At 41.3% G+C, this 12,104-nt stretch overlaps 1 protein-coding gene across 1 annotated transcript; it reads left to right on the top strand.

The window, feature by feature from the left end:
- Positions 1 to 7,626: 7,626 nt before the first annotated feature.
- LOC146653501 (uncharacterized) lies at positions 7,627 to 9,097 on the top strand. Its single transcript, XM_085380855.1, has 3 exons — positions 7,627 to 7,761; positions 8,186 to 8,300; positions 8,508 to 9,097. Exons 1-3 carry the CDS (start codon positions 7,655 to 7,657, stop codon positions 9,033 to 9,035), a joined length of 750 nt encoding a protein of 249 aa, XP_085236981.1. The 5' UTR covers positions 7,627 to 7,654; the 3' UTR covers positions 9,036 to 9,097.
- Positions 9,098 to 12,104: the final 3,007 nt, after the last annotated feature.

Genomic DNA, 12,104 nt, shown 5'->3' with positions numbered 1-12,104 from the left:
AGGTTCAGTGTTTTTGAGCCTCTGTCTTTTAACGTTTCTGGCATTAGACTGACGACATTGACAAATGACGAAAACGAAAACAAGTGTTTTGTTTCCATTGTGATGAACATGCATCTCATGAGAAAAAGCCATCACAGACACACATGCTCCTCTTGGCCTCCACTGCACTATCTGATTGATTGTACAAGAGAGCACAGCAGATACAATTAGTTCACCGTGGTCATCTCGTTAGATCCTGTCAGCATAGTAGACACCCACTCCTTCACAGATACATGCCCATGCAATTTCTTTCCCTTACCAACCCGTAGCTCTGTTTTTCCTCTGCATTCCTTTTCTCCAGTCAAACTCTAAGCTTTGATTTTTGCCCTTACCTTGCCTTTTCAAAACATGCCCTTTCCAACCTAACCAAATCTCAACCTTGCTCCATCCATCAATCAATCATGGCTCAACTCATCCTCCCCCAACACCTACCCATCCTTACCTCCCTCTCACTGCTGTCGCTGTAACACTTTTAATTACGGCGAGTTAAAAATTACGAGCCCGGAACAGCAAGTCGCTTGGCAGGTTGGCTTTAATTGCCTTGTGTTGTAATTCTGGACAGACGAAAGGGGAGAACAGGGAGGGTTGTGGGGTAGGTCACACGTGGGGGCGGTGGAGAGCAAGAGAATGACTTTCAGGTGACCTCCTTAATCAATCGACAGCCAATCGGGAAGTAGATCGTTCCAGTAGTTTCCTCCTTGTGGCTTGGTCTTGCTGGGCAAATTCCCATACTTTACACACTTCATCTGACACACACCTTCTTCCCAAATCAACTCATCTGAATATTAGAAATTTAACATGAGGCCTGCAGAGGACCTGGTAGATTTCTTTCTCCAGCTGATTTAAGAAAGTGTCATTTGGACCTGTCTTGTTGTTAGTTGACAATGCCTTGCAGCTTGAAGCTAAGGTGATCATTATATACTAGTATTTGCCTCCTGCTACCTCTCATGGTGGTTTGCTGGGTAATTAAACTGAAATCTCAATGGCAGGCGCCTTTGGCCACATTCTTTTCTGACTCCAAACACAGAAAAGCAACACAAGTGCACACACAACAGCTTTCTACTCCCAAGCATGAATTCCTAATGATTTGAAATGATTTATGGCCCCACCTCTCCCCCACATGAATGGCCACCACTGGAACCACTTTCTTATATTAAAAAACAACACGCCACTCCACAGTGGCTGCGACCGGTATGGTTATCCAGCCTAAACAACCAATAAAGCTTTTCTCCCTTCAGTAGATCTCAGACCATGGACTATATGCAGCTTCATGACCACTCCATCCAGTTTTCTGCTGACTCCACCCATCTAATAATGCAGACATATTTGTGTCCTTTGCAGCAAATGTGCATTAAGATGTAGGTCGCTTTGAGGCTAAGTGGATGTGTGTGCGCACAGATGGTGACAGTGACAGAGATGTAAGCGATGGTGGCATCTGACCAGAGGATCCATATAGAGATGACATCACCGAAGGAAGGGAAAAAGAGCAAAGAGGAGGAGGGGTTTTTCAGCAAACTATGAGCTCAGAATATCAATGCAGGAGTACAGCTCTAAGCACTCCTGGCACTGAAGCCCTAGCCTTTTCCATCCCTGTACGCTCATCCCCCTCAGTGTCTAGAACTCCACTGCTGCTAGCCTTTTATCATGGGGCCCTGACACCTGTCCTTTTCCCACCCCTCCCACATGCTCATAGGTTCTCTCTGAGAATTCAGGTTGCTGTCTGCTAGCCTGTCCCGCTTCCAATCACAGTGATGCCACTTTCTCCTCAGCACCTTGATTCCTTTTTTAATTTTGGCTTGTTGCAGTCACTGTGTACAACAGGCTGAAACATTTCCTGTTTCATTGTTGCCATTGTTGTCAATGGCATAGGTGCACCTTCGATTCATTAATTATTATACACATCATTGGCTTTATTGACCTCTCCATTGGAAAAGTATTTTTTCACCTTATATTCACAACCCAGAAACTTCATGTCAGTATGAATTATTATAAAAGCTAAACTGAATCAATGCCCAATGTTCTTATAAACCTTGTGCCCAATAAAAAGTGAGATAGCCTTTTTCCCACTTAACTATAAAGCGACAATGACTAAGATCAAATGACAGGACTTAGCAATGCAAGCAGCATTGCACATTTAAGGTCTCAACTGGCATAACCAAACAAGTAGACATATAGTTGAGTTGCTTCTCTAGTTGTTTGGATAACTATAAATAAAGAACTTAATCTTAACATAAACTGCTTGCATTGTCTTTGTTAGGATGTTGGGGTGCTCACATTAGCTTTCTCTTCAAAGCTTTTTCTGATTTTTAGTCAGTTTTTCATAAAAAAAAATATGGCAAGGCTAGATGGTAAATACCTCACCTCACCTTCACTACTGGAACTTTAACATTATGCACTCCATACTGTACAGTAATGCCACTGTTTTGCACATGTCTCAACTCTGTATATTTTTATATATTTTATTTATTGTTTACTCTATTTAATTTGTAAAATATGTGTACACACACACACACACACACACACACACACACACACACACACACACACACACACACACACACACACACACGTGTAGAAAAATATTTAGTATACACATCCAGAAATGCTATATACTATTATATATTGTACATATATTTATTAGTTTCAGATGTAGCCATTCTTGTATTTTGCTTGTTTACATTATTGTATTTTGCACAACTCTGTTGCTTGTGAAGCTCGCACACAAGAATTTCACTCACATGTGCTGTACCAATGTACCTGCACATGTGATGTGACAATAAAAGTGATTTGATTTGATTTGATTTGATTAAATAATAAATAAAAAGTACAATGTAGTTATAGTGCTGAGCAACTGTCACAAAACATTCAGTAAAGCAGCAGTACAGCTTTTTTTCTCAGAGCTTTCAACTTCAGCTCATATTTCTTATCAGTAGATGGATTGTGATGACTTGTTTCCATTTATTTATCTTATAAAGCTGTTTGTTTTTGCTCTTCGTTAACTTTATTAAGGTATGACAGTATTTAACACAATATAATACCATTTGCAAATTAACTGTGGGTACCCTTACCAATTCATCTCAAAAAGTTGGAGCGAAACCAAGGCACAGTGAAGACGGGTACATTCTTGTTTTGTGCTATAAAGCCATTGAGCGGTGTTTGGTGTAAAAATGCAGAAGCTGGAGGAGCCTGCCAGTCATCTGGAAAATAATATTGTTTGTTTGTGCTAATTACAGCAGCATCTCCAAGGTAATGTGTTGCTGATTTCTTTAAGTTAGAAAAAACGGCTCCATGTACACCTAAGAGTTACTTGCTGTGATTTTCTTCCCAGTTTACTTTCCTCCTCCACGCTCCTCAATCCACCACTTATTCTCTCCCTCTCCTCATCTCTCCTTAGAGCTGTTGAGCTCTCTCAATCCATCTCTTCCTTCCCACCATATCTCTCCCCCTCCATGCGTCTCTCGCTCCCTGGCTGTTTGAACGAGAGCTCTTTGAGGGTCCACTGACTTAATTACTGTAATGGGGTTTCTGACACTTGAGACTAAAGAAGTAAAAAAAAGATGGAGAAGAGGGACTGGGGAGGGGGCAAATGAAAGGACATTGTTATTAGTTTTATATAGAAGCCTTGGTCCATGAGCATAACATAAAGCACTCCAGGCCTCCACAGAGACACGTTCTTTTTGCAGCAGTTTGCTGCACTCTTCATCAGTCCTTCATTATTGCTGGTCTGTAATTGCATGTTTGCATATGTGTATGTGTGTTTTGTGAACATTTTCATAGAACTTCCTCATTGTTCAGAAGAGTTTCTCAGAAAAACTATTAATTAAGCAACTATTCAACATTGCAGCCCTGTCTCACGGGAAATGTGGCAGCAGGTTATTTGAGGTTCTTGGTTTTCAGGTTGATTCTGGCAGCTGTTTTCATAGTTCCTAAAGGTCCTCGTGAAGATCAACTGGGATTTGTGCAAAAAATTTTAAAAAGTTTCTATTTTTTGCTATTATACCAGAAGTTAGCTCAACATTATGGGCATTAATGGGAATACTCCCCACAGAAGTCAACCTTTTAAATATCATATTTGGCTTATATCCTTAGCATAATGACGTTTTACACATCTCTGGTTGATTAACTGAATCAAACACATAGATTTCCTCTGAAATCTGGTTTTATATGTTTGACAGGAAAATGAAAGTGACCCATGTTGTCACCAGCCTCACAATCTGGCTTTCAAACTGAGATGAAGGCAGAAGAAATCGGGGGGGGGGGGGAGACAGAAGGATCCAGCCAAAAAAACAAAAACATCAGGAAGAAGAAATGAGGAGGGGGAGGAGGAGGAAATGAGAGCCAACTTCTTGTCCATCTTCATTACGGTTCATTTCATTTTTTATCAGTCACAGAGACATCTCAGACGTCTGGCTCAATATACTGGCACGAACACACAAACAAGGATGAGCACACAGATATTTAGAGGAGGCTCAATTCAGTTTCAGTTTAATTAAATCAGAAAAGGAAATTTCCTCAGGATTTTAAAAAGCACAAAACTTTCACCATGGAAAGCTTATTTGAATTTATAATTCCACAACAAGAAGAATGAATTCTCTGCCAGAAGTCTAAAATGCACATTCAAACTCCATTTTAAATTCAATGAACTCAAGAAACCCACACAAACAGATATTTACGGTCACGTTTTACAAATGCTGCATGTAAATATGCTAACACGTGGGCCCTTTCAAACCCATTTACTGCTCTTTCAAATCCCCCTGGTAGCATGAATGTGCTCTCCAGGTCTCATGGTAAATATCAGATAATGCTGTTATGTGTGATACTGTATGTTATACAACTTTACAATACAACTTTATTTATATAGCACATTTAAAAACCAACGGTATACCAAAGTGCTTCACAATAAAACAGCAGGTTAAAACATGAATAATATAAGATGATTAACAAAGTACTGAATATGCTAACAGGTCAATGGCAATAATTACACAAGAATAAAAGTTATATAGAAGATATATAGAAAGATAAAATTGGAATTGAGTATAAAATACAGGCATTAACTAACCAGGAAAGAAAGATTAAATAAGTGAAATCACATACTGTATGTTATGTGATAAGTGTTACTTTTAGGCCCATCTTATAATACAATTGAATCTGGCGCTCCATGGAACAGCACAAGAACAACCATTTAAATGCAAGGATGCAGTTTTAAAGACATGCTGTCATCTAAAGAACTGCTTAAGTTTCGATAGTGGGCCTCAGAAAGAAAAAGTTACTGGTTCTCCAAAGTCTATCCTCCTCTAGACGATATAGATGTCGATAGGGCTGGGCCATATCAGTTCACTGTAATACCGGTATAATGTTGGGCAACGATAAGAAAATGAAATATCGCGATAGAATATGGGTAAAACACACATGCGCAGTGCCTTTGTTTTCATACGCACATGGCAGCGACAGAGAATGAGAAGGGCGAAAGCGGATCGTTGAATGAAACGGATGAACCAGAATTGGTTTGTAAAAATGCTGCAACTTCAGTGGTGTGGAACTGGTTTAACTTTTGGTCAAAGGAGCTTGCAAAGAAAAGCGTCTGGACTTCTTTAAGTTGCTTGAAGACGTTTCACCTCTCATCCGAGAAGCTTCTTCAGTTCTAAGGTCAAATGGTGGAGAGTCCCAGATATAAACCTAGTGGGAGTGACCCCCCACAGAGGGACAAAAGGACCCCCTGATGATCCTCTAATCGCCTGAGCCAAGGTGGGAAACTGGGCGTGGGTCCCAATCAGCCAGAGTTTCGGGTGTGTTCATTGTGAAACCTGGCCCCACCTTATCATGCGAATTCCTGAGGTCAGATGGCCCAGGATGTGAGTGGGCGTTAAGCAGTGGCGGCTGGCCCATAGGGGGCGCTCGGGCTCCGCCCCCCCAAATGTGGAGGAGTAAAAATATATATTTTTAAAAAATTCATCAATGATAGTTTTACTATGTGTGTGCCCATATACAGCCAGGCGTATTTTAACATTTTCACCAGCTGACTCATTAAAGTTCAACCAACAAACGGTGTTTTTCTTCTTCTGGGGCGCTCGTCAAAGCGCCCTTGATATGCAGCGAAATAGCCTATCATTAAATGGTTGCCAGGGGAAAATAATAAATATTTGACCTATCAGCGTCGCTGAATTAAATGGTTTGGGGGCGCTTAAAATTGCGCCCCTGCAGAAAACGCGCGAAGATTTGCTGTTCTAGAATTTTACCTCAGTCAGTAGCCTAAGTGAGCTATAAGGTCAGAGAGAGACGATGGCAGCGGTATTGTTAACGGTTGAGGCACAGCCTCCCCCAAATTCGGTTAGATCGCTTCTAACCTACCCTTTTGCCAGAAGGACAATGGCAGAAAAACTGCAAGTTAAAGAGTTGGGACCTGACAAGCCCGAAATTCAACTAACCCAGGCAACGAAGGAGAAGTCAAAAGCATACAACAGGACTTTTTGTCGGAGTTGGTTCCAGCGCAAGTCGTGGCTGACAGGCTGTGGAACAGCTAATGCACTTTTTTGTTTCCCGTGCATACTGTTCAAAAGTGACAAGTGTGATTTGACGTGGACACAATCTGGACAAACCGACTTAAAGCACCTCTCCGAACGAATCAAGAAACATGAAAGCTCACGAGTTCATATGGACAACAGTGTAAAGCTAGCTGTGCTAGGGAAAACTAGCATAGCGGCGCAGCTAGATGATGGACATCGGATTGCTTTAAGAAGGCACAACGAAGAGGTAGATAAAAACCGTCATATTTTATCTAAAATCATCGATTGTATTAAGTTTTGTGGTGCTTTTGAGCTAGCAATGCGGGGACATGATGAAAGTGATTCCTCAGACAATCCAGGGATTTTTAGAGGTTTAGTCGACTTGATGGCATCAATTGATCACGACTTGAGGCAACACCTTGAAAATGCTACTGTATTTAAAGGCACCTCGAAAACAGTCCAGAACGAGATCCTGGATTGCATGTTGGCAGTTCTGAGAGAAAGGATCGTGGAAGAAGTAAAGGCAGCGAAGTTTTTAGCCATTCAAGCTGATGAAACCACTGACATTTCTACACACTGTCAGTTAGTCATGGTGCTAAGATACATTGACCAACGAAACCGTATTCAAGAGCGTTTTTTTGAATTCATCAAGCTACCCAATGCTTGTGCAGATGCAATAGCCAGTGCCTTATCGGAGAGGCTGCGCTTCATCCTCCCCCAGGGACAAGAGAGAAAGTTGATCGCCCAGGCCTACGATGGGGCCGCTGTAATGAGGGGTACCACTGGAGGAGTGCAGCGTAAGATACAGGACATTTATGCTAACGCTCACTACGTACATTGTTATGCCCATCAGTTAAACCTGGTAATGCAACAAGCAACCTCCCACATCCCTCAAATCAGTCACTTTTTTTCCGACATAGCAGGATTCGCTTCTTTTTTTACTAAATCGAGCAAGAGGACTGCAGTGCTTGACGAGGTGGTGGCGCACCGACTTCCAAGTGCATCGGCAACCCGTTGGAACTTCAACAGTCGTGCTGTGAATACAGTGTATGAACATAAAGACGATCTGGTGAGGTGTTTTCTGTTTTTTCCTGGCCTTGTTTCACAAGATAATGCCACATGTAGACATGCTGTATAACCACCTACAGAAGAGAAACATCGATTCTGTCACCATCGCAGGGATCACCCAGACATTCATCAGCCGCATGCAGGCTATCAGGTAGGCATAAAAGCATAAATATGTAACCTAGAATAAATGTTAATTATCTATGCATAGATTCTATCAAATTCTCTGCATATATTCTGTGTTCTGTGACTTAAATGTTTAATGGAATTCAGATAATTTTGATTTATATCAGCCTTTGAAGTAATTTTATGAAAAATATTTGATTAAGTATATTTGATGAAGTATATTCCCAGTAATGATTTGATGTAGCCTATACCATAGGCTATTTCCTGAAATTATGGCCAGGGCCTTTATTTACTTGCACTGGTTTTCCCCCAGCCATTAAACCAGGTCCGGTTATTAATTAAATCCGGTAATTCCCGGTAATTAGAACACAACCTTTGTTTGGTTTGTGTTTGGTTAATATATCCCTATTCAGTTTTCAGAAGCCATTAATGAAACTTATGTATTGGATCAGGGAGGCACTTCCTAATCTGGTTGTGGATGAGGAGTACAGGGGACCTGTTCAAGACCCACCCACAAAGAGACGGAGAACATTGGGGGAAGACAGGCAACACCATTTGGCACTGGAGGTAAGCACTAGCTGCTTGGTCTGATTTAAATCGGATCATCAGATAAAATCTAATGACGATGCTGTCAGATGTCATTTGATATAGTGGTCATGACTGTTTTGTTTTGTTATGGACAGATTTTTTTTTTCAGAATAATGATTAACATGAGACATGTGCCAAAGTCTTACCACTGAATCTAACTCTTACCAATTATATATTATTGGATAGGTGTGCGACACCATTATGAGCCATGCCAAGGAGAGGTTTTCTTTCACCAAGCACCTTGTCAGCGCCACTCTGTTGCAAGGAGACTTGTTCCAACAACACAGCAAAAATTTTCCAGATGCAGCACTACAAACCACAGTGGAAGCCTATCCCTCATTGGACAAAGCCAGACTTAAAACAGAACTGTCCCTGATCTACGACAACGAGGAGTTTCAGAGTTGTAGTGGTGCGCTGGCGCTCTATCAGGTTCTGATGGAAAACAACCTTCAAGACACATTCACCGAAACTGTAAGTCTTCTTAACATCCTCATCACCACACCAATGACAACATCAGAATCGGAGAGGTGTTTCTCTACTTTAAAGAGGATAAAAACTTTCCTGAGAAACAATATGGCTCAGGATCGGCTCAACGCTCTGGCTATGCTGTCCATAGAGAAAAAACTCACACAAGAACTTCCTGATTTCAACACCAGGGTCATCGAGAAATTTGCCACTCAGAAAGACAGACGAGCAAAGTTCTTGTACAAATAAGAACCCTTAACCATATTTACTCTCTTTCTCCATCCCTCTCTCTTTCTCTCTTTAGCCCACCCCCCCAATCAGTTTACAGTTGTTGTTTTCAATAGTTATTTTTCATTCATTCAAAAAAAAAAAAAAATCTGTTCATGTTCATTTTTACAAATCTATACAAATGGCCAGAATATGGTTGTTCATTTTTACAAATCTATACAAATGGCCAGAATATGGTTGTTCATTTTAAATTTAAATTAAAATTGTGTTGTTTGATGTACTCATTAAATGGGTCATTTTAGTCGATATCATAAAAATTGCCCCCCCTGAGATTTTTTTCAGGAGCCGCCACTGGCGTTAAGGCGTCTGGGAAGGGATCTCAAAACTGGATTATAGATGGCAGAGACTTGGTGTCGTAAACCCCCGCCTCTGTTCAAAGATGGTCGCTCACAGTGGACATAGATGGCTTCTTTCACTCCTCTTTCAAACCATCTGTCCTCTCTGTCCAAAATGTGAACATTGGCATCCTCGAAAGAGTGTCCTTTATCCTTAAGATGCAGATGGACTGCTGAGTCTTGTCCTGTGGAGGTGGCTCTTCTGTGTTGTGCCATGCGCTTGTGAAGTGGCTGTTTGGTCTCTCCAATGTAGAGGTCTGAGCCACCCGAAAGACAAAACGCCAAAACACAGACTTAACAATGTGGTGTATGCTGTACAGTGCAGCGAGGAATGCTCTACATTGGAGAGACCAAACAGCCACTTCACAAGCGCATGGCACAACACAGAAGAGCCACCTCCACAGGACAAGACTCAGCAGTCCATCTGCATCTTAAGGATAAAGGTCACTCTTTCAAGGATGCCAATGTTCACATTTTGGACAGAGAGGACAGATGGTTTGAAAGAGGAGTGAAAGAAGCCATCTATGTCCACTGTGAGCGACCATCTTTGAACAGAGGCGGGGGTTTACGACACCAAGTCTCTGCCATCTATAATCCAGTTTTGAGTTCCCTCCCCAGACGCCTTAACGCCCACTCACATCCTGGGCCATCTGATCTCAGGAATTCGCATGATAAGGTGGGGCCAGGTTTCACAATGAACACACCCGAAACTCTGGCTGATTGGGACCCACGCCCAGTTTCCCACCTTGGCTCAGGCGATTAGAGGATCATCAGGGGGTCCTTTTGTCCCTCTGTGGGGGGTCACTCCCACTAGGTTTATATCTGGGACTCTCCACCATTTGACCTTAGAACTGAAGAAGCTTCTCGGATGAGAGGTGAAACGTCTTCAAGCAACTTAAAGAAGTCCAGACGCTTTTCTTTGCAAGCTCCTTTGACTACGATGACCTGGATGACTGAGAACCTTCACAGACATATGGTTTAACTTTTGTCCGTCAGATACACAACAAAGCACTATTTTTGGTAGAGCATGTGTGATACCCACTAATGAGTGATCACATTTATGTGAATTAATTTAAGTAATTTCACTTTCAATGTAAGTGATATTTCCATTTGGAAATGCCCTAAATAACTACAGTAATTGTAACAGGAAACTTGGTAACTACCCTGGGATATTTGTAGCGGACGCTTCATTTTTATACCAATAGGTGGCAGTGTGAGACCATGGTTTGGCCTGTTGTTAGCAGCCTGAAGCGCATGCTCCGCGCTGTTTTCTCATAATGGCGGAGTATTCAGGAAACGGCAAGCCACGTCTCCCTGTCTGATCATTTCTCTCCTGTTTACAGGTTCGTATCGTGCCCGAAATAGAATATAATAGCAATCACATCCATTATATAGCATAGACTAACCATTACGGTTGGAAAGTGAAAGCGTACAACATTGTGTAGTACAGTAAATTACACTTTTGTAGGTATTTGTTTACGGCTTTAGCAGCATGCTAAGGTTAGCATGTTAGTTTGGGTCGCACACCTCCTATGCTCTGTGATGTTAGTGATCGGCTCCACCGTTATTCTGTATTGTTTTAGTATCTTGTTTCTGCCATAAAGTGTTTCCGTGAATTCAGTGCACATGTCAAGATGGTGCTGATTATACCATTCTTTCAAGCTAGTTGAGATTTATAGATTTGTCTTGTTGGAATTCATTTTGAACCAAGTCTTACAAGAAAATTGGTCATGTTTATAACATTGGAATGTGTTATGGAGAATGTGTGTGTGAGCTATGTTAAGAATAAGTAAATACACAGTTGTAATACTGTAAAAGTAATGAAAGGAGTGCATAATTGTGAATTTGAATAAATAATGGCGGAGTATTCAGGAAACGGCAAGCCACGTCTCCCTGTCTGATCATTTCTCTCCTGTTTACAGGACACATATATAGCTGCCTACAGGTGCTGCCACCCGGTACCTGTAACACATGCTAGCGGGCCGTCGTTATTACCGTGTTTTTGGAAAATACGGCACACTTAAAATCAATCCTTTGATTCTTCTGAAAATCGACAGTGCCCCTTATAATCCCGTGTGCCTTATGTATGAATTCTGGTTGTGTTTACGGACCTCAAAACGATTTTATGTGGGTACACGGCGCTCGAACATCGGTCAAATGTTTTAGTACGACTTTGCTAAGCTACGAAGCTGCACCGCTTGATGGATTGTCTGAGCATTACGACTGTCATAGGCAGGAGCCTCGCGGAGTGATACGTACTGTGCTTCAACATAATATTACCGTATTGTGTGTGTGTGTATAACCTCTTTTTGAGTTTTGTGGATATTATACATGGTTATGCTGAGGATATGTCGGCCAATTTCCACTGGAAACGCCTTTTGGTTAAACTGTCAGCAAGGAATTCGCATTTGCACAGTTAAATTTTTATATAACTTTAATGCACATAAAAAAATAGCTGCTTGTTTAAGTGAAAATACATTGATGGTTTTTTTGCACTAATAAAGTTGTGGAGTTGTGAAGTATTTTGTCTAGTGTCAATTATATCGTCAGTTATATCGTTATCGCAAATTTTCAAATGTATATCGTGATAAATATTTTTGGTCATATCGCCCTGCTCTAGATGTCGATATGACATTTAATGTACTGGATTGTATGTATTGTGCTTTGAGACCTGGTTTCTAATTTTTGAAGGTTT

This window comes from Rhamphochromis longiceps, linkage group LG14 (genome assembly GCF_057381845.1).
Source record: "Rhamphochromis longiceps isolate RC_006_pf linkage group LG14, R_longiceps_female_GT1.1, whole genome shotgun sequence".
Classification (NCBI taxonomy): domain Eukaryota; kingdom Metazoa; phylum Chordata; class Actinopteri; order Cichliformes; family Cichlidae; genus Rhamphochromis; species Rhamphochromis longiceps.
This window is presented reverse-complemented; position numbering and strand designations above follow the sequence as displayed.